The sequence below is a fragment of the Emydura macquarii genome, unplaced genomic scaffold (genome assembly GCF_026122565.2).
Source record: "Emydura macquarii macquarii isolate MOO-44397 ecotype Brisbane River unplaced genomic scaffold, CSIRO-AGI_Emac_v2 contig_1253, whole genome shotgun sequence".
In the NCBI taxonomy this organism is placed as follows: Eukaryota; Metazoa; Chordata; order Testudines; family Chelidae; genus Emydura; species Emydura macquarii.
Genome location: NW_027131390.1, coordinates 1766941 through 1790410, shown reverse-complemented (window position 1 = coordinate 1790410; position 23470 = coordinate 1766941). Strand labels below are relative to the sequence as shown.

At 44.3% G+C, this 23470-nt stretch overlaps 1 protein-coding gene across 1 annotated transcript in view; it reads right to left on the bottom strand.

Moving 5' to 3' along the window:
• HTR2C (5-hydroxytryptamine receptor 2C) overlaps positions 1 to 23470 on the bottom strand; it is a 75926-nt gene that overhangs the window by 3208 nt on the left and 49248 nt on the right. The window contains exon 2 of the mRNA XM_067549688.1: positions 19327 to 19527. Coding sequence (XP_067405789.1) covers positions 19327 to 19527 — 201 coding nt within the window. The remainder of the gene's footprint in view (positions 1 to 19326; positions 19528 to 23470) is intronic.

Genomic DNA, 23470 nt, shown 5'->3' with positions numbered 1-23470 from the left:
TACATTTACTATTTGCCAGTAGGTTAATGAAGGAATCTCTTCTGAAAAGCAATGATACTTAAAAATGCTTCATATATCTAATGCTTGTTCTTCATTGTCCGGAGCAACATCGCCATGATCCAGCCTTCTCTCTCTATCTGCCCAGCCTGACGAAGTTCACATCCAGGCTCTCAACATCTCATGTCTTCACCAATGTAATCTCCTCACTGACCTTGACCATTAGATCATCTAGTCTGACCACCTTTATATCACAGGTCATTAAATGTCACCTAGTACCCCTGTATTGAGCTCAATAACTTGCATTTGATTAAAACATATCTTCCAGAAAGGGATCCTGTCTTGACTTGAAAATGTCAAGAGACAGAGAATCTACCACTTCCCTTGTTGCATCTGACGCAGTGGGTTCCTGCCCACGAAAGGTTATGCTCAAATAAATTTATTAATCTTTAAGGTGCCACAGGATGGGGTTGTTGTTTTGCTAAAAACAGACTAACACGGCGACCCCTCTTGAACACTTCCTTGGTAATTTGTTCCAATGGTTAATCACCATCACTGTTAAAAATTTATTCCCAGTTTATAATGTGAAATTCTCTGGCTTCAGCTTCCAGTCACTTGTTCTTGTTCTACCTTTCTCTGCTAAATTAAAGAGCCCTTTAACACCCGGCATTTTCTCCCCATGAAGGTACCTACACACTTTAAGTCACTCTCAATCTTCCTTTTGATAGGTTAAACAGATTGAGCTCTTTAAGTAACTCACTGTCAGGCATCTTCTCCAGCCCTCAAATCATTTTTGTGATGCTTTTCTGCACCCTCTTCAGTTTTTCAACATCCTTTTTCAGATGTGGACAGCAGACCTGGATGCAGTATTCCAGGATTGGTCTTACCAGTGCCGTATACAGAGGTAAAGTTACCTCTCTACTCTTACTTCCTATTCCCCTCTTCATACCACCAAACCACAGCATCGCCCTAGGAACGCAAGTTGTCTATCATGACCCCATAATCCTTCTCAGAGTCCCTGCTTTCCAGGAAACAGTCCCCCATTCTTCGTGTATGCCTGCGTTCTTTGCTCTTAGATGTAGAACTTTACTTTAGGCTGTATCAAAACACATTTTATTTGAGTGGACCCTGTTTGCCAAGCAATCCATGACTGAATGACTGCCCTGTCCTCAGCATTATTTACCACCACTCCACCTATCTTTATGTCATCTGCACATTTTATTTGATAGATTGATGCCAATGTTGAATAGTGTTAGATCTAACTGCAGAACCCCACTCTCAACATCCCCATTGGATGATTATTCTTCACTGACAACTCCTTTTTGAAATCTGTCCGTTAGCCAGTTCTTAATTCTTTTAATACGTGCTCTCTAGATACTGTGTGGTGGTCAGAGATGGTAGATGATTCGGAAAGTTTGGGATTATGACACATTCCAATTTACAGGAAGGCACTTATTCATTTACTTTGAAGAAGAAAGGTTAAACAAGCACAATGAACACAAGAACTTCAGCATGGAGAACGTAAGAGCTTTCCAAAGACTGACAGCAAAAAGATCTTTAGAAGTTGACTAAAATATGCAAATATTTCTGCATAAATTCCTTGCTTTAATCACAACCCTGGTCTCAGGGTTTTACAAGGGTGCTCCTCTCTCCCATCTGTGTCAAGCTCCAGCACTGCAGCACTTTTTACTGTGTAGCAGAGGCAGATCCTTTGACTCATTGATGCTGTGGATGGGAGTGGGCAGGAGAGAGCTTGCAATCAGATCTCTAATCTGCGAGTGCACTTGGTTAGGCTCTAGCAGTATGTTATGCAGTGACAGGAGAACAAGTTTCTACTAGGGAGTGGGTGAAACAGTTCAGTTAAAATAAGAAACTCCGTTTCCCAAATAATGCCCCATCATTCAGAGATAATCTCTTCCAGGCTTTAAGAGACTCCATCCCCAAGCAGTTTTCCTTCCATCCTGTTACTGTCTTTGCTGCTCGGTTGTCTGTTTGGGAGAAACCCCTGGCAACCTGCTGCCCTCTGGGTGGTGTTTCGGCCAGCTAGCCCTGCGCTGCCAGTGGGCACGATTCTGATCTCATTCAGTGTTTGTGCACCCGTGCTGGAATGGAGCTATTCTTATCCACAACCCGGTGACTGAGACCAGAGTCGGGGCCAGAGTCATATTTTCAAGGGCATCGGAGTGGGCCACTCCAGCGCCTGTTCGGTAGCGCATTCAGGGGCCACCTCTAAATCTGCTGTACTCACCTTCTGGGAGTGGCCATGTGATCTCCTCCTCCTCCTCTACTCCACCTTCCACCGTTGCTGCTGGCCGCAGTCATGCTCCCCATCGCCCAGCCTTGCAATCTCAGGGTCATCTTCGACTGCCTCTCCCTTCCCTCTCCATGACACAGCCAGCAGAACACGTATGGCGACAGTGAGACTGTTACCCTTAGCTGAGCTGGCACCACAGGAACAGAACTTAGGCAGACAAGACTGGGAGTTGCCCTGAGTCGTCTCCCTGCCCTGCCCATCACAGACAGAGAACAGCCATATGAGCAACCAGCACAGCTGGGCAGGGCCCGGACTCCACCCCTTGGCATGCCAGCCAGTGCAAAGGGACCCAATCTGCTGCATGTATAGCCCAGTAGCAGATCACGTCCCCTGCAAACCAGGAGGGTAGCAGGGAGAGAACGGTGACTTTCAGAGCCCTAATTCCCTCTCAAAACTATGCCTCACCCCTGAATCAGGGCAAGACATCTCTGCATCCCCACAGTTAACGTACTTATTCCAGCCGTGGGACTCACCAGTCAGCATGTGTTACACAGCCCCCTCTGGGCGAGCCATGGAGGACGTGAGCCTGTTACAGAACTCGACTCTTTAGCTCAAGCACTAGAGAGTCATGCGGCTCCTGTTCAATCCTGGTGCTGGCCAAGATGGCTGCTGTTGTGTAAGTGGGAGCGTATTCAGGATTTGAACTGTTGTGAACCTCAGATACTCAGATCAAGCATCATCCATTCAGTGGGTTACTGTGAGATGGCAGCTGTCAGTCTCGCATGAGCCCCGAGCAGTGCTCACACGTCAAACACTGATTACAGAGTAGTAAGTGCTGTGCTCGCCAGTGAGTGTCTGTGGGACTCAGCCCATGGTAGATACCGGGGTCTTTCTCAACGTACCGTGTAGCTCCTGAAATACATTCTTAAGACAGATGGGGAATTTTGTGTGAGCAAGGATAGAGGAAGCACTGTAGGATTTAGCCCTTTATAAATTACACTGATTTGCACGGGACTCGTGTGACACAATGTACTTAAACTATTTACATTACAGTATTCACAGGACAACAATTAAAGAGCGACTCTAGTGGAAAAAGAAAGCATAGCTTACAACAAGAAATGCAATGACATTGCGTCCCAAAGCAGCCAAGATGAGAAAGGCCTGCAGCTGGTTATGCTTACGACAGCTCAATTCTTTCACTCCCCAGTTAGTTGGTCTGTCAGACAATAGCCACAGAACCTTCTTGTTAGCCTTTCACCTATGATCTAGAGTAGAATCAGCTGACACATCCTTACTGAAGGACAACTGGTCTGATTCAATGAGCTGAGCTTACAAGGGGATGGTCTTAATTCTGTGAAGCCTTTTCCAGCTAACTCCAATGACCCAAGTGTGACCTATTTGGCAGCAATTTTCCTAAAGATATGCTTTTAACATGGCATTCTCCCCAAATCTGGCACAATGTATTTGTACAAGTTTACTAAGAACCCTTTGTAGCTCTCCAAGGTTTGGTCCATCTTTGTGTTCCATGTTTACACAGGGCTTAGCACAATGGGGCGCGAGGTCCATGACTGGAGCCCCAAGGCACTAGAGCAGTGTTTCTCAATTACATTTGGCCACGGAACCCTTTTGAACTCGATAAATAATTGCGGAACCCCCCAAACTCTTAACAGTATTTTTACATATGGGGCCAAAAAAATTGTCGAAATAAGCAAATTATATACAAGCAACTAGGTCAGCGTTTCTCAATTAAATTTCCCCGTGGAACCCTTTAGGCTCCGCGGGGAAATTACACTCATACTTGATACCCTCTGCGGAAAAATCCGGGACATCTTCCCTTTCTCGGCAGCGCAGAGAACAACTGCTCTCGGCAGCGTGATGTCACTTTCTCGCGGAACCCTAACAGGGTTCCCACGGAACCCCACGGTTCCACGGAACACCAATTGAGAAACACTGCACTATAGCAATGCAAACAAATAACTATTATGTATTAGACTCTACAGCAACCTTTCCCTTTCCTGGACCTGACTGGCGTGCAACAGGTCATGCAACAATTTCCAACCAACCCACTACTGTGGTTCTCAATGCATCTTTAGTCAAGCGACGGTCTGAGTGGGACACAGTGGAAAGAGCAGTGTGATATTCTTCCTTCATTCCCTGCTTTCTGACTTTTGCATCTCCTCGTTGGCACAGGGAGAGCAGAAAGAAAGGGAGATGGAGTGAGACCCTTTGGATGACACATCCAATTACAGTTGTTGTCTTAATGCCTGTTTCTTGTCATCTTTCAAGACATTCACAAGCCAGCTGCTCAGTTTTCTGAATGATGCTGAGATGCTGTAGAGGTCACAAAGGGCAGACACTCCTCACAGTATACTATCAAAGTATAAAACACATCTTTGTAAAATATGTAATTACTTATTCCAGAGGTAATCTTGTAAAACATGCCCAAATGTGCATTTGACTATTGAAAATGAAATGTTTTCATGCTTGTTATCTTGTTTCCTCTGAGAAAGCCCACAGAAGATCCTGGGAACGATACAGTCCTCAATGACAAATTCTACTAACCATATAAGTCATTCCTATGCTCTCTTGTAAGATCTCTCAGCCAAGGAAAATAAATGATTACAGTCCTCCAGGGACAGAGTCTCATTAAAGAAAATAGCGAGAGGTCTGTCTTTGGATCACTGTCTATACAGGCCTGGAACACCCAGAACATCTTTTCTGCTCTATGCATCTGATCCAAAGCCCACTGATGCCAATGGAGAGACTTCCATTGACTGCACTGTGCTTTAGATCAGGTATTGAATTCTTCGGACTCCAATAAACAGTTCACAAATGAGACCTGTGAATGCGCTATACAGTGGTGAATGAACAGGACAGAAAGTTGGAGGCATGTGCACCAGGGGACAGCTTCTACTTATTCTTGCTGCTTCGGAAAATGGCTACCACACACGTAGGCTACATTTATGTTGTAGTTGCAGAGTCCAGTCTGCCCAGGATGACATTGTTTAATCACACTTACTTCAATAGAATGGATTTGCACTGGAGTAGCTGAGGGCAGAATCTGGGCCATAAATTGCATTTTCAGCCAGTTTTCCCAGCTGCCTCACCCTTCTGTGAAAACATCAGCAGTTCACTTGCAGAATGGGATTTTGTGATGATGCCTAAATCCACGGAAATGTGTCTGACTGAACTAACGTTCCCCACCAAAAAATGAGAATGCAAACACTTCAATGTCACCGTTACCGACCCAAACACTTTCAAGACATACTTTACAGGCAGTCTATACATGTGTATACCATACAAGATAAACCACAGCAATTACTCCAAAAGAGCTGCCCAAATGTATTACAGCAGCTGCCATACATCTCCATTAGCGAATGCTGAGGGAGTGAGGAGTTATGTTTTCTAACCTCCCTACCATCCTCTCAAAAGGAAAAGAGCAAATGACTTTGGTTTCCTAACAAAAGAAGCATCTTGCAAAGTGTCTTCATAAAGTCAGCTCAAGAGGCGGATGGCATCCTCCCCAGCTAATAAATTGGAAGTTAAGGATCCCATTTCAGAAATTCAGACACATTGAAAAGCGTGGGCGTTTGAAGGGTTCAACTTTTTTGGAAGTTAAAATGAGAAATGCCATTCTATTTCAGGTACTCTCAGCATGTCAGCAGATAAGCACCGATGCATTTCGTGTATTAGCACAGCAATGAAATACCTTCAGGGCAGGATTAGGTCTGGTTTTATCTAACAAAACAATAACACCAGTCTTGTATTGGTTTAATAAAAGATAAGAAGACCAAACTAGGAAAAATATTATTGTCTGGGAACCTGGGACAACCTGGAACATGGGGTACAGGCAAATGAAATGTAATTATTTACTGTGCACCAAGCAAGCTGCAGACCTATATGTAAACATTGTAAGACTGCTAACTAACCCAAGCCTGGAATGGAAAACTAGCAAATGCCACTGAATGGCAGATGAAATGGATGATTTTCCCACCTGGCCTTCTACTTTGCTAAATTACAACTTTGGCATTGCTAAGCCAATTGTTCAGACAGTGCACTTCAGTCAGAGTGCATGTGGCGAATGACAATATTTGCTCTATACTTGCTCCCCAGATTCAGAATTCTCTGTCTACATTGCAGAATGCGGAGTAACTGCTGTTCAGCTGCACTTACAAGAAACTGAGAGAGGAGATGAGTGTCTGCTTTTATCCTGCGAATGGATACTCTTGGGTCAGCCTGGGTAACCTGGATTTTTAAGGGAGGATCAGATCAGCAAATTTTCACCATAGACATGGACACAGACACCATAAACCTACTATCACAGACACATTCTTTCACTGGGAGCAGACAACAAAACCCAACTGAGCCAAAAGCAATTTTTAAATCAAGATGGGATATTCTTTGAAAAGATCTGTTCCAGGATTTGTTTTTGAGACGTTCTCTGCCCTATGCTATACAGGAGGTCAGACCAGATGATCACAAGAGTCCCTTCTGCTCTACTCCAATTACATTTCCCTAGAGTGAAGTACCTGCTTTGACAGAAGCAGAGTGGAGCTGCACACCTCATTTTTGAAGTTCGGATTTCTGCTCTGGGAGGGCTATGAAGTCACCAGGCCGGGGTGGGACTCAGACTCAATGACCAAAATATGCTCTCAGAGCCCCACCACTATGAATCTTAGCTGCCTTTCAACACTCTTGGGCTGTCTCTCTGCACATGCCCCGTGGAATCCAGTAGGTACCTGAGCCCTAGACATTCTTGCAAGTATGCCCTTGGAGAAGCAAACTCTTCCTCAAATAATGCTGCAGTCTGATTTTCCCCACAGGCTAGTTGGTAGCATACACTCTGTTGGGGTGTCTCTTGCACGTCTGAGACCCAGGAGTGATGATCTCAATTCTGGTTTGATCTTTATCTGGATGCAAAAATGCATTTCCAAAATGTCAACTTTACAGAAAGCTGGATTTTTTCCCCCAAGGGCTGGATCTCAGGAACCTCCAGTTCAAACAGCCCCAAATTTGGATCATTGACCAAACTCTGCACCCCCAAGCAAGACAAACTTTCAAACAATCTGAGTAGTTGTGCAGATTTCAGAGCACTTAGAAGAGACAAGCTTTAAACAGACCTTAACCATGGCAGAGCTATAATACACAGGACAGACAAAGGCTGGAAGAAAGGGAACACTTTGTTTTCACAGATAGGGATTGAGACACAGAAACACTACACAAGCAAGGTCACATAAAGAATTTGTGGCCAATACAGGAATTGAACCCTAATCTTCAGAGTCCCACACCAGTGGTGCAACTGCATGCCCAGCCTTACTGCCCAGCTGAAAGCGTAGAGGAAAATAGTATCAGAGTTATCTGGCAGCGCTTAATCCACCTCCATCATCTCTTGGGGCTCCAAAGAAGAGGTCTGTCACACTGCTGAACAAAACCCCAGCATTTCAGCCTGGGGAGCGCATCTGTCCAATTCCCCTTTTCTGTCACCAGTTTCTGTGCACCAGATTTGTTATTTTCATGAATTACGTTTTATTTTAGTTTTCTGCAGACACAAGGGTTCCTCCCTCGTTAGAACTTCTTCACTGGGTTCTAACCAGCCAAAGACATGCCACTGCCATTAAGGATAGGGTCTGTGAAAGGATTTAATGAGCAATTGAGTTAGGGTGGGGGCTTCTTCTTTTTTTAATTGCCCAGAGTGTTAGAGCAGAGCTCCTTTTAGGATGAAATTCTGAAACAGCATCTGCTGAGCAGTCCTTGACTTCAATATTCTGCTACCTTTTGGCCAGATCTTAAGCTGTGGTATGTAGGCATAGTCTCATGCCCATCTACAGCAGCTAAGGAACAGTTCTGACACGTGCAGAATACCCTGGACGGTTTCCAGCTGCAGTCAGGATTGCAGAATAGTGGAGCCAAAAGACCATCGGAGGCCACATTTTCAGCTGGTGCACATTGATGGAGCTCTCATGACTTTAACAGAGCTGCACTGATTTCTGTCAGCTGAGGTGCTATTGTGGTAATTGGGCTACAAATTTACTCTAATTGTGAGCTCAACTGTCAAAAGTATGTGAAAGTTCCTAAAATGTGCCACTAACCTATAATAACAAAGGGTGATGGGCAAAGGCACAAAGGGAGACAGAAAGACTACATTTGTCTTAACCAAAAGGCCTCCAGGACTGTGTAAGATAACGCTTGATGAACAAGAAAATGAGGGTCTGGAACTCAGTGAACCAAATTGGGGTGTTGGAATGTAGGCCTAACTAGTGGACAAAATAATGAGGGGATGGGCTATTCCACCCATCAGCCCCTTTTGGGTCCTTAAAGAAAGAGTCTTTACGGGGGAAAATGGGGAAGACCAAACCGAGGTTACTGGAGTGAGCTTCACCATCAGAGCTGCCACCCACACCATCTCCTGGGACCCCAGGCCTTCGTTATCCTGATCCTGAGGGATGTCCTGACCAGACTGGGCCAGAGAGAGGGACCCAGTTGAAACCTAAACGTCACCTGGGATGAAATGGGATTGCACTTTAATAACAACAGTTCCAGCCCATCTCAACTAATTTCTTCTGTTCTCTCCAGCAGGGCAGTTGTCACCATCTACAAGACTATTGAACAAGAGGCTTTTTCCCTTTTAACACTGTCTCCAGCTAAAGGCAATGGAAACGAGGGATGGTGTCGAAGTGAAAGCCTTATTTAATACTTTACATTTCAAATGTTTTAAACCATTTTCTTTTCTTTTCTGTATGTGTAATAAAAGGTTAAAAGGATTTTAATGGTGCGCTTGCCATGGCACTCAGCAGGATGAAGTCTCTGTATTCCAAACCTCATTTAACACTGTTTAATGTTGGACTGTGATTGGGTTATGCAAACACTTTTGGCCCATTTATTCCATCTAAATTAATACCGCAGCTTTCACCCTACATGTGAAACTGAGCAAAGATTTTTGGCCACAATGAGGGTCAACTAGATACGTCATGTCCATAGACATTCTCATGACGGCAATAATAGAGCTGGGGGATGTGTGACCTGTCCTGTACGAGCTCACATTAACATGCAGTCAGTTCACTGTTTCAGTAACCCTGTTGTGTCTCCCACAGAGGAGCACTTACAGGCAGGATGGTGCAGGAGATTGTATGCTGTTTTCACTAGGTGAAAAGCGCCCGTTTAACCCTTGCTGTGATACAGACAGCTCTGGCATTTGTTGAGAACTCTTGTCTCCAAATCATGAGCCACACACAGTAACAACCTACCTTGATGACAAGGGTTGGGTAAAATCCCAGTAACACATTTAGACTTCCCATCTGTCATCTTACCCCTTAGCCACATTTTTGCCAGTTTTTTCCTTGTAACATATATCCTCAGCTCTGTTTGCTAACTCAGGGCTCGAGTCTGCAAACAGATTCATGTGTTTTTAAAACCCCCATGGAGGAACTAGGACACTGCAGCAGACGAAGGGATCATGTGAGCTATTTCCATGATCCAGCTATCCCTGAGAAAGCTAGCAAACACTCACAGACATCTAATAGCAAACTTTCAAAGCAAATCCAAATAACGGCAACTCACTCTAAAAGCATGAAACACAAAAAGATGAAGGGCAACTATATCAATTTCAAATAGCCTGCCCTTTACTTTTATACGTAACCTGCTCTTGGAGCTTGAAAACGTCTGCATAAAGTATATGATTGCCTTTACCTCTTAGGGCTCCTTTCTGCCAGACTGAGTATCACCCTACTCCAGGAGTAATTCCACTGAGATCAGTAGGGCTTTGATGTGCGACACAGAAGCCCACAAGATGACCTCACTGGAAGAACTTGCAGAGTAAAGTTCTGTTCAGCATGAGTAAGGATCGGACACTTACACCCTCAGCAGAGGACTATTGTAAAACACAGTGCACCGTTGCGTGACGCGAGATGAGCATGTACATTTACCTGTCCCTTTAGATATCATTTTTTTCATGTTGTTATAACTAAACCTCAGTGGTGAAAAGATGCAACACTGAGAAAGCTAAATGTGGGTATGAAATGCTAAAGCGGAATGCTTTATTACATAGACGAACAGGAAACCACTCTAAAACCTAAATGATAATATAGTATGTGAGTCAGGGAGCCTGGTCTTGTCTTAACATAGCACATATTATTCCTTTGCCGTTACTCTGGCTATGCACTCAACTATGTTTTGTCTTTCTTTAGTTATTTGTTCTATTTTCAATCCACCAAAGACTTGCTTGGCAAGGGATTGTCTTGAACTGGTAAAAAACCACGATCTTCACAATTAATACTGCATCAACAAGGTGCATGGAAGTCTGCGGCTCATTAAGACATACTGTCAGGATGCCAAAGAGAAGTCACAGCTGCTGCTATCTGGAATGCAAAACGTGTACAGGAGGTGCCAATTACTGTGTTGTCATGCAGTGCAAGAGACCTCAGTTGTCCTTAAGCCAGACTGAAATGGTGTTGAGCAAACAGGCAGGTTGAGAGATTGCCAGCAAGGCAAGCTGTGTAACCAAGCTTCTTCTGAAACTGGAACGAAGGATGAATAAAGAAGAACAGTACTGGTTCTCAACTGGAACAGAGCAAATAGGGGACTTGTCCTTTGGTTGCTATTATTAATATGCTGGGTTAGTGAAGATAGAGAAACATAAAAACTCAGACCTACCAAGAAGCTGGACATTCTTCCAGTGCAAGAAGGCCTGCTGCCTAAAGTCCGTTACAGATCTTACATCAATGGCAGAAGTTAGAAAAGACCCCGGCTCTGACTTCTTCTATTCTATTCTTCTGGGGGTGGGTGGCCAAGGATCAGGAAGCTGCAACTGGCCTCCTGTGGCTGCCACTGTCCACTACGACTAAATAACTTTGGCATAGTGGAGAGCAGGGCCTCAGAGACTGTTCCCACAAACCCCGACAGCTGGGGTAGTGCGAACCCTCACAAACAGTTCTGTTGGCACCAGTAAATAAGGTAACAAATGAGAAACTCAAACTGCATTTCTGTTATCAGTCAATCTGGGTCAGGCCAAAGTAAACTAAGGACAGTGAGTGTGAAGTTGGATTAGGGGGTACATTGGTCTAACACAAAATAACATTGCTGATGTGACACTCTGTAGTACATTGAATTTTTGGATCCTAACACAGGATCAAATCCTGAAGTGCTGACTCAGATCTTACAGAGGGGAAAATTCCACTGACCTAGCCAAGGACATTGTCAGGCCCAACATTTTCAGAACTGGAAAGCACGGTGTATTCTTGCAGCAGTCTGTGAATTCACATGTCAAGATTCCAATAGGCAATATTTTGGGGAACTATATTATCTTGTTTGTTCTTTTCCCCATCTCACAACAACAGGACAACATAAGGTATTTAGCGTTTGTCTGCGTCCTGTTCATGTTCTAGGTATAACGGCAAGTGAGACACTTCTCTGTACTAACATCAACTGAAAAAGGATGGCACGACTGGCATACAGCCCCCGAGTGAGAGCAGGGAACTGACAGTCAGGGCACTTGGGCTCTATACCCCTGCCACTGACTAGCTTTGTCATAGTGGGTAAGGAATTAACCTCTTCATGCCTCCGTTTCTCCATCAGCAAAATGGGGACACTACCTACTTTCAGAAGATCCACAGAGAAAGGTACTTTATTGGTACAAAATCCTATTATCAGAAAACAACTGCCATAAAGTCCATGCTCTGGTCTTAGACTCTCTCAGAATCCTGACTGACAGGTTACTGCACTGTGATTTCCTTGTGAATAATGTTTTCTCGTACGCAATTCAAAAAGCATGTCAAAACTATTTCCTGTAAGGAAGATCTAGGAAGGAGGAAGGGACTGATGTAGAAACGATCCATTGTGGAAACAGTTCGTGGGTGTGAATTAAAGATTAGCAAAATCTGCAGCACTGCTAAGAAGTAAGACTCATATTTAGTTTTATTAGCTATGCCTGTTTAAGATGGCAATCTTACTATCCCAGGTCAAAGTGCTATGAAACGTACAACTGAAAGATGATATGATAGGAGTTCCGCTTCTATGGAAATGTTTATTATTACTACAAATTATTTGTATGGCAGTACCGCCCAGATTCCTTGGTCAGGCTCAGGGTTCCATCGTGCTCAGAGTGACCTGCTCTACAAACCCATAAGCAAGTTACTATTCTAGTCCATCATTCATCAGTTTGGGTACCAAAACAGAATCTTAGCTGCTTCTGTGGCCTCTGAGAGCACAATTAACCCAACAGACAATCTCCAGACAGGAGGAAGTTCTGTCTGTGTGAAAGCTAGACTCTGTGCATCCAGTTAGCTGTGCTCTCACTGGTCCCGCATTATGGTTGTAAAGGAAGTCTCTGCTGTAACAGCCTTCTGATTACCTCTGGTTCTCATGCCATGATACCTTTCTTGCTATCTGAAATAGCACTAAGGCTATGCCTGAAGGCTGGCTAACTTCTATCTTCATTTTGGATTGAATGAATACTATAAATTTTAGCTGCCTGCAAACTTCTCTATTCCAGCCTGGCTAAAACAGGCTTTGGCAGGGATGTCTTTTGCACAGAGTGTTCATATAGGATACATCTACACTGTACTAAACCTGAGTCTGTGGGATCCGGGCTTGTGGATTTGGTGTCTCCATGTCTGTGCATGAGCATCCACGCTGCAGTGTAAACCTGAATTTACAACTGCTGGATTATGGTCTCACAGCTATGCTAATGCATCCATTCTGCATGACATAGACCATCTGACTTGGATCTGTGGCTTGACCTATGCCCACACTGCAAAATGACAGGGCCTGGACCCAAGTCACAGTAGAACTTGGGCCCCAACCCAGCCCATAGCAGGATCCTAGGACCTGAGTGCTTGCTGACTCAGGTCAGAGTAATGTGTGTGTGGATGGAAGGAGGACTTGGGCGCAAACCTGAGTCAGAGCCCAGGCTTAGTGTGTAGGGTAGACATACCACTCAAATTCCCTGGTGACTGGATCCACAAAAAATCTTCAATGGATTACACAACCCAAACTTGCACATGACCTTGAATGACTATGAGCAGATTCCAAAGGGGTGGGAGTCTGTAATAAAAAAGACTTGAGTAGCCATTTATTCCATCATGTCCTCAGTCCCTCACTGCATTCTCACGCTGTTTATCATTGAAATTGGCTAAGACAGAAGACAGGAGTAATTACGGCACATCATGGTCCCTGTCTCTTATACTACTTTGGCCAGTGTCCATTCCCAAGCAGAAGTCAAAAAGCAAAATGTCATTTTTACATTTCCCATCTCATGAACTCTCCAGGAGGTTGGGCTTGCACAAACTGGCACATTCAAGGTTCACAGATCAATTAAAGAATCTCTACTATATTTTTCCTGTCAGCGTTCAAAGTCCAAAAACATGGAATAGGGAAAGCCACTAAATTATGACAAAATACAGTGTTAAAAGATTATTTTTCTTTCTTCCTTTAGATCCTGATTCAGGAAAGTGCCTCCATTCAGAAAGCCTTAAGAGTGTACTTCTGTCCTGCTGAAGTGGGATTTTAAGTATGTGCTTAAAGTTAAGTATGTGTTTAAGTGACGTCTTGAATTGGGGCCTTAATCATGACATACATCCCAAAGGTTCATTGTGATACATGCACTGGGAGCTGGGCAAACGTTATTTCGCCAGTTTAATTCTCTTGAAAATCACATTTTTAGCAGGACTTTCTTATTTCCGCTCCAAGGCAGGAGTGCCTGAAAGATAACACACTTTGCATGAGTTTTTCCTACATGCATCTGACATGGTAAAGTTACCTCACTCACATCTGCCTTAGCTATGTTTGATTGAGGTAGGTTGCATGTATGTTCAGTTTACACCATATCCCTATTACGTTTCTAGATGCATTTACAATACAAAAGTTAAAACTGCATACCAAATTATTAATAGAGGATAGAAGCAACTTCATCTGTATGATGTGGAAGCTGGTCTCCATATTGTAAGAGAAAACTAAAGGACTGGAGACCCAACTATCAACCCTGCATTGCATCAGAGAAAATGAAGACCTTCTGGATAGAAGTCACAATTTGTTACTGCAGACACAGCATGCTGAAGAATCAGAGAGGGCAGTGCAGGGGGGACTGAAGAATGGGAAAGAAAATTGGCAGAATGTGACCTCCAGAAGAAAGAGAAGAACTGATATACCCCGAGTGCAGATAAAGATAAGCAACCATTTTCAGGCTCTCTGCACAGGTACTATGGCGGATAATGGTTTGGAAGATTCATCTGGAAGGGATGAGAAGGAGACCAGAAGAAGTGAAGGAGAAGAAAAAGATCGGAAGGAGATCAGAAGAAGTGAAGGGATGCATTATTCTGGGAATGGGGGTTCCACAACCAAGACTCCGAAAAGGAGGAGACGATGGGGTTGGGGACTCCCTCCTAAGGTGGACCAAGTTATCCATCTACCATCCCGATCAGGAAACTCGACAAGTGTGCTACTTGCCTGGAGCTAGAATTCAGGATGTGACAGAAAGTCTTCCGAGACTCATCAAGCCCTTGTACTGCTACCCCTTCCTGCTTCTGCACGTGGACACCAATGACACTGTGAAGAATGACCTTGAGCAGATCACTGCAGATTACGTGGCTCTGGGAAGAAGGATAAAGTGGTGTTCTTGTCCATCCTCCCTGTTGAAGGAAAAAGCCCACGTAGGGACCATAAAATTGCAGAAGTAAATGTGTGGTTACGCAGGTGGTGTCGAAGAGAGCACTTTGGATTTTTCGACCTCAGTCCCTGGAAAAATCATGAAGCATGTCCTCAACTAATCCATTTTGAGGCACTTGGAAGAGAGGAAGGTGATCAGGAACAGACAGCATGGAGTCACCAACAGCAAGTCATGCCTGACCAATCTGACTGCCTTCCATAATGAGATGACTGGCTCTGTGGATGTTGGGAAAGCAATGGATGTGATATATCTTGACTTTAGCAAAGCTTTTGATACAGTCTTCCACAGTATTCTTGCCAGCAAGTTAAAGAAGTATGGGTTGGATGAATGGGCTATAAGGTGGATAGAAAACTGGCTAGATCATTGGGCTCAATGGGTAGTGATCAACAGCTTGATGTCTAGCTGGCAGCCAGTAACAAGCGGAGTGTCCCAGGGGCCGGTGCTGGGGCCGGTTTTGTTCAACATCTTCATTAATGATCTGGAGGATGGGGAAGATTGCACCCTCAGCAAGTTTGCAGATAACACTAAGCTGGGGGAGTAATAGATATGCTGGAGGGCAGGAATAGGATACAGAGTGACCCAGACAAACTGGAGGATTGGGCCAAAAGAAATCTGATGAGGTTCAACAAGGACAAGTGCAGAGTCCTGCATTTAGGACGGAAGAATCCCATGCACTGCTACAGACTGGGGACCGACTGGATAAGCAGCAGTTCTGCAGAAAAGGACGTGGGGGTTACAATGGACAAGAAGCTGGATATGAGTCAGCAGTGTGCCCTGGTTGCCAAGAAGGCTAATGGCATATTGGGCTGCATTAGTAGGAGCATTGCCAGCAGATCAAGGGAAGTGATTATTCCCTTTTATTTGGCACTGGTGAGGCCAGATTTGGAGTATTGTGTCCAATTTTGGGCCCCCTGCTACTGGAAGGATGTGGACAAATTGGAGAGAGTCCAGGGGAGGACAACAAAAATGATTGGGGGCTGGAGCACATGACTTATGAGGAGAGGCTGAGGGAACTAGACTTGTTTAGTCTGCAGAAGAGAAGAGTGAGGGGGGATTTGATCACAGCTTTTCCTTGGGGAGGATGGAGCTAGGCTGTTCTCAGTGGTGGCAGATGACAGAACAAGGAGCAATGGTCTCAAGTTGCAGTGGGGGACGTCTTGGTTGGATATTAGGAAAATCTTTTTCACTGGGAGGGTGGTGAAGCACTGGAATGGGTTACCTAGGGAGATGGTGGAATCTCCATCCAGAGAGGTTTTTAAGACCTGGCTTGACAAAGCTCTGGTTGGGATGATTTAGTTGGGGTTGGTCCTGCTTTGAGTAGGGGGTTGGACTAGATACCTCCTGAAGTCCCCTTCAAACCTAATATTCTATGATTCTATAATGACAGCAACAAAATGCCAACACACTAAGAGCTCTTTCCCCTCTCTTCTAAACTCGGCCCCACAGAACAAGTGGAAGTCAGTAGACGGGCCCTTTGCAACATGCCCTGAAGGTGCTGAGAATCGAGCTGTGTTTGAGGTGGGTGGGAGATGTGAATTCCAGAGTTGAAGGCACCCCCTACAACCAGCCCCTCGACATGAAACTACGACTGTCAGCTCTGGTCTCGGCTGAGCTCAGCTGCTGGATGGGAGGAGAGGAAAGGCTCTTCTGAGTCAGCCAGAACCCAGCCAGCACCTTGAGTGACACCCAGAAGCTAATGGGCAGCCAGTGTTGCTCTGGCAGCAACCACACACTACCCTCCAGGCACAACCTAGACTGTGACTCTATGCACAGTGTGGAGGCAGGAGCAGTGCCCAAGCGGCCTGGGCGACACTGTGCTTTAGAGACAGCCCACTGAGTCACATTTCCTGCCTTGCTTCCTCGTCGCTCTGGCGGGGTGGGGCAGTAAGCTACAGCTGGCCCAGAGCAGCACTAACTCATTATTCCCATCCTGGCTTAGCTACTTTGGTCAATGAGGGCCAGTGGGCCCTGGCTCCACACACTTCCTGTCTTTTCTTGTGCACTCTCCACCCCTGGCTCCAGCGTGTAGCCTCACTCACTCCCATGTACTACGGCCCAAGGATTGGCTAGCCTGCTTAGAGTGGGATTGGTTCCTAGTCCCTTTTGTGGGGATGTAGTCCAGGTCACAGTTCAGCCTTCAGCATGCAGCCTATTACCTTCTGCATCAGCTGAAGTTTCTGAGCCACTTTCAGGTGAACTCCCCTCCATGCAACCTGTAATGCATCAAATGAGGTGGCTTTCCTCACTCCCACAAACAGGCTGCTTGGAAAATTAAAATGAAATATTTCTTAAAGGAATCTATTTATAAAACAATCTAATTTCATCAGAGGGTATTAATTGACTTCTGCTCCTTGAAGGAGGACTAACATACACACACATAAATGTGGGCTTTCAATACTTATTCTTGGTACATTAATGACATGGAAAGTATATTTCCCATTGTTAGTAAATATTAACCTTTGATGATCTCTGTAAGTTAAAGTCTCATAATTCTTTTATATATTAACCAAAATCCTTTTCACACTGTGTATCTATATAGTTAGTGCCCTATGCCTACTGAAATTGAAAAGTTGAACCTACTGGGTGAAGAGAAAATAAACTCAATAATAGAATATGTGTAATCTTTCCCTGGTTTTTACCCTGACCTTACTAATATAGTCCAGGGAAGGGACCCCTTGAAACTAATGAAGTGACTAATGAAGGGAATCTATAGAAGTATGTTTTAATAAATAAGACATAGTAATTAATAATGGAGAGCTTATAATTCAGTTTGGTTCTGTAATTGATAAGGAATATATGTTATTGCCAATGTTTTCTGTGATTTATGACATAACGACCCATTGAAAGACGTTTTTAACTCACTAGGAAGTGCTCACTATAATAGGTGCTCTAAATAATAATGATTGAATTAGAAATCTCTTTAGCTTATCAGTCATGTAAACGAAGACACCATACAAGAAATTCCATAAGTAACGAGATAAAATAAGATACTGAAAAGAGTGCACATCTTGGGAAAGGGATGTTTCTCTCCAAAAAGGAATTGCTTTGTTTTACACCCTATAAAATGCAAGAGGTTTGGGTAGTCAGACTAAGCATGAAAACCTGTTAGCATCCTTCCAATGACAGAGGAAGGAAACGGGCCAGCTCTTCACTCTACACAAAGAGTGGCAATGTATGGTTTCTGTCAATGTATGTGTAATGCTGTAGTAATCTTTGATTAAATATTCCATCTGAGCCTGTTATTTGACAATTTCAAATCGTTATTAAATTCAAACACACAACATCTTTATCTGTCATCTTCTATAGCTGCATGGCCAGCACTTACAAAGTGGCCTCTACAGCATTCTAGACCCTGTCTACACTTACCTCCGGGATTTGGTGGCAGTCGACGGGAGCTATGCAAGCTACGCAAAAAACTTGCATGACTCCCGTCGACTTCTGGGCTCCTCTTCTGCGCGCCGTCTTCACTGCACTGCGCTGACGGGAACCGCATTCCTGTCGACGCAGCGCTACACCACTTGCGAATGTGGTCTTAGTAGGTCAATTTCTGGATTGACTGAGGGGGTCTTCACTGACCACTCAGTCAATCCAGAGCAAGTGATCTGACGGCGGCGACTTTGCCGCTGCCACTGTAGCAGTAGCCTTAGATGCATGTCATCATATTCATTCCAGTGAAGAGATAGCTCGTTGTAGAAGGGTACCTGATGAGTGAGACCGTGGAGGCATTCAAGAACTAGGATACAGTATATATTTTTCTTGCAGCACACAGCTTAAACTTAAAGTCACAAACACATCATGGGTATAACGGGGAAAAAAGAACTGCCAGTCATATTTTAAATCTTGGCCCAACTGCTGTTTATATTAGCAAGACAATATAGCAGAGCAGAGGAAACCATCATACAATTCTTGCCACAAATTCCTCTTTCCTACAAAACACTGAAACATTTTAACCACCCACCACTTGGAATATTAATTCCTGTCATTAATTCCTGTCACTGGACACTCACTCCCCTTGCTATTATTTCCCCCTTATTTTACTCTGGGTTTTCTTTTACTGAAGTGGATCCTCTCTTTGTAGTGGGCTGTTCTACTTTCAGATTCTTCTCTAATGTCCTTTTGCTTCCTCATCTGCTTTGTTTACACACCAGTTCTATAGCCTCACTTGTTTGTGTTATGCCTATTTATGATGTTGACTGAAACATTGGCATTTATGACGTTTGACCAGCAGAAGCAGTGGTGTTCTCTGCTTAGTATAATCACCAGGCAATCAGAACAAAAGATCTCTACTTCCCATTCATTACATTTACTCATGCAGCCCAGGTAAATGTGTAACCTCTTAAAAATCCCAATTGAAAAGGGATGTTACAAAGTTCGTTATTCAATAAGACACAGTTGGAGCATGAGCCACATTGCTTACCTATCGATATGGTCCAAACTGCAGCAATTTTCATAATAGCCTTGGTGCGGGAATTGAAGCGGCTGTGTTCAATGGGATTGCGTATTGCTACGTACCGATCAAGAGAGATGGCACAGAGATGCATGATAGATGCAGTTGAAAAGAGCACATCTAGGGAAATCCACATGGGACACAATTGTTTAGGCAAAGGCCAAGCATAATCTGAAACACAGAGAAAAGAAATGAAAGGAAAAGGAAAAGGAAATGATTTGGGAAGTGAGGTTATCATTGACAATCAAACTGGTCTGGTATTTTAAGCAAATGACATACTTGTAAGGGTTGTGTGAATGTGGGAAACCATCTCCAACATCCACATCCATTCAGTCTCTAGCTCACGATGTGAAGCAAATAGCATTTCTCAGATATCTATTTTCTGTGACTTGCATTATTCTTTGCTAAACACAACAGAATCCTGCCCATGCTGACCGGTGTAGTCGGAAATCTGTGTGTGTCCCCTGTCTAATTCTATGTCCCCTGATTCTTCATCTCCCCCAAACTTCCATAAAATCAAGGGCTGCATCTTGCAATATTCTAGCAATCTGGACTAAGCAGACAGGTGCAGCTGACTGCTGTTGGCACATGGCTAATAGGGATGTCTCCATTTATTAATCAGTTCACTAAGTAGTGAAGTACAGCATGAGAATAAACTGACCCAGAAAGATCCTCAGGGGGCATCACTATTAAAATTAAGGCTGGGAGAAAATTGATTTTTATATGATACTCTGAATGTGTTAATGCCCAGAATGGATTGTAACAGATCAATAACACATCCTGCCAACCTCTGTGCTTCCATCTCACCTATCAAAACAATTTAATCAACAGTTTCTACAGTTGCTGAAAACATGAGAGGCTCCCTAAGATTTGAATAATAAGGTATTCCTCCATCAAGAGCACGTTGTTCATTATTTAGAACACTGATATTTCAGGCAATTTGCATACCAGCCTGTTCTATATCCCAGCCAAGGAGGATTAAATATAACAGCTATAGAATCAGCTCTTCATTAAGAGCAATGCTACACCTTACCCACTCTGAAGGCCTCCCATTAATGAAAAATGAAGAAGGTCAGTCAGAGCCTCACCAAAACCTTTTTTAAACTGGTAACCAAGCGGAACAGAGCCTCAAGTTTCCTTACACTTAATGGAATCTGAAATGAATTGAACCAAATCAGATGACTTAAAATTAGCAAAGTGAAGATCAGGAACAACTAGCAAAAGAATATGTCAGAGGGAAAAAAGATATTAGCCTCATTGTATAAGTGGGAAAACTGAGGCAGGGAATAGCTGAGTAGCTGGCCAGGAGCCGTACACTAAGGCTCCAGTTCTGGACGATACTTAAGCATGTGTTCATAGCTGCGCTGATGCAAATTAAATTGCTCATGTGCTTAAAGATAGGCATGTGCTTAAATACAATCCTGAATCCGAGCCTGAATTAGTGATTGAGTTGGGACAGAACTCAGGAGACCTGAACCCCAGGCCTGCCCTCACCTTCACTGGATACCAGACAAGTTAACATAACATTGCATGAACTTGTGACTCATTCACTGGGAACTGACCTAGGCCAAAGGCTCTGATTTGCTATAAAACCCCTTTCTTTCTGGAGACCACCACTGTTCTCACTCAGATCGTTGTATGCCTGCTTCCCATCCCCAGTGAGACCCACATCACCTCTGGCTCAGTGGCAAGGTGTGCTCAGACAGCAGAAAGCACACACATTTATTTTTCCCTTCTGGCGTTTGTAATTTGTCATGTGCCCGAGTTTCATTGGGGATCAGAAGCCTGTGTTCATCCTCAACCCCAGAGAAGATCTTGGCTGCATGACAACATGCTGCACTGCTGCAGGGCGGGCAGACAGACCACCCTGGGTCCTGTTTGGCTGCATCCAGTCATCTGACCTCTTTTCAAACAAGCAGGAAGCCGTGGATAATTAGTCCCGAGGAGCAAGTACTTAGGGTACATCACACAGCAATTAAACACCTGTGGCTAGCCCCGGTCAGCTGTAACATTGCTGTGGAGATGTTTAGGCTCAGGCTGGAGAGAGGAGGGTCCCAGAGCCTGAGCTCCAGCCTGAGCCTGAACATCTACACAGCAATTTTGACCCCACAGCCTGAGCCATGCCACAGGTCTTTTATTCCAGTGTAGACATACCCTAGAGACCCTGCTAAGGGGAGATGAGGTAAAGCCCCTTGCTGCTGAAAGAGCTTTCTTTTAAGTGTCTGTGTGACAGCAACTCAAATGAAATGGAACACGATTACCTTATGACTAACCAAGTGTATAAGATGTTTAAGCACCTGTACCATAGATCAAATGGTAAGTCTCCTGCTCTAGTTCACACTTGGAAATAGCTTGGGACATCGCTGCCCTGAACCTGAAATTGAGTTCAAAGCTTTAGCAGAGTGCGGTTGAGATTTGCTGGATCTTTAATGATCATATTCTGAATACCAGATGCGCTCCCTTGTTATTAGTGGTGTGAGGTTCGGCAGGTGGATTCCACAATGCGGCCTGAGTGATCACTCCAGGAAAGGGAGACTCTGATCTCTTTCATGTGGTCCAGCAGATCACTGGAAGCCCCAGGCCCCTGCCAGCCCACACTAAACCTTTGACAGTCTTTTTTGTAGATGTTTCTAAGACATGCCTTTCTCAGATGGCCTCAGGTGAGAGATGAGCATAGGAACTGAAGAATTATTATTATGATGTATATTCCCATAGTACCTAGGAGCCCTAGTCACAGACCACGACCCCGCTGTGCGAGGCACCGTACAAACGCAGCACAAAATCATATGTTCTATGACAAGAGACAATGGACTGATACAGATGGGCTGATGGGGAAGTACCAGGAAACAACGAGACAGTATTGATCAGCATGCGAGGCAGTGGTGTCAGCACACCAGCAGCCTAATGAATGAAATCAGAAAACACAATGAAATCAGGAACCATTTTAAAATGACGGCATCCTGCGGAGGACAGAGTGGGGCTGGTGAATATGTACCAGATGAATGGGGCTTTGCATCGTAATGTTTGCATTCCAACCGGTTACCTGCCTCATCCTGCCAGGCTCAGTGTTGCACTGATCAGGAAATCTGGGGCACACCCAAGACTGGAAAGCAGGCCTCCTTCGTGCCCCACGGTGTGCCCATTGTGTGCCTTAACACAACACTCTCCTTCCTGCGCCATCTAATTCACTACACAGAGTTCACGTGTGTGTGGACTCTGCTTGCTGAGGTTTCTTATATACAGTCAAGAGAGGTACGGCAGCAGATTTTGCTGCATCATTTCATGATCAAAAGCTTTTTGTGCCTCGTTTCTTTTTTCTACCTATTATCTCCCACAATTGGTGCCTGTTAGGGCCAGCTCTGCCACTGAGGCAGAACGGGCAATTGTACAGGAAGCAAAGTATTAGGGGCAGCAAAAAGTACAATTGTTTATAGGCACATCTGCGGCCTGGCTGGTGGCATTTGCTAATAGTCCTGTGGCAGCAGAAACCCAGCCTGGGGCTGACACCACAGCACCTTGGTATGGGAAGCTGGGAAGAGGCTTTGCACAGAGCTGCTATCTGGATAAACCTGCAGACAATGTGATCAACAAAGTCTTCCGGAAGGCGAAACCCTTCCATTTTTATGATTCCAGGGCCCCAGGATGTGCTTCTGTCTGCAGTGGCAATTATATGTCAGCAGAGACATTTCGCTTTCTCAGAAAGTTCCTCAAGCTATTCTGTGATTTTAAAAATGTCACTCTTACAACTTCTGGGGTTCAGTGGCTGCTTCTAATATTTGACCAAGTCTCCAGATACCAGGTCACAATGTATACCCAAGCAACACAAGCAATTTGTTTTCAGTCAGAACAGTCTGTGCATATGAATAAGACCGACCCACGGTACAAAGCCAGTTGTCCCGGTAAGAAAGAGCTATCAACTCCAGCTGTAATTTCATATGAAATGTAATCAAAGGTACAAAGTAGCTGTGCCATGTGACTGAAGAAGGACACAGACGAAGGAGAATAGCAACTCGTTTATTTTAAACATATTATCTTATATTACCTTTTCCCCCAGAAATAATTTATTCACAGATGGTAACAACTCACTTGGTCTTTTTTTCATTTCCATTTGAAC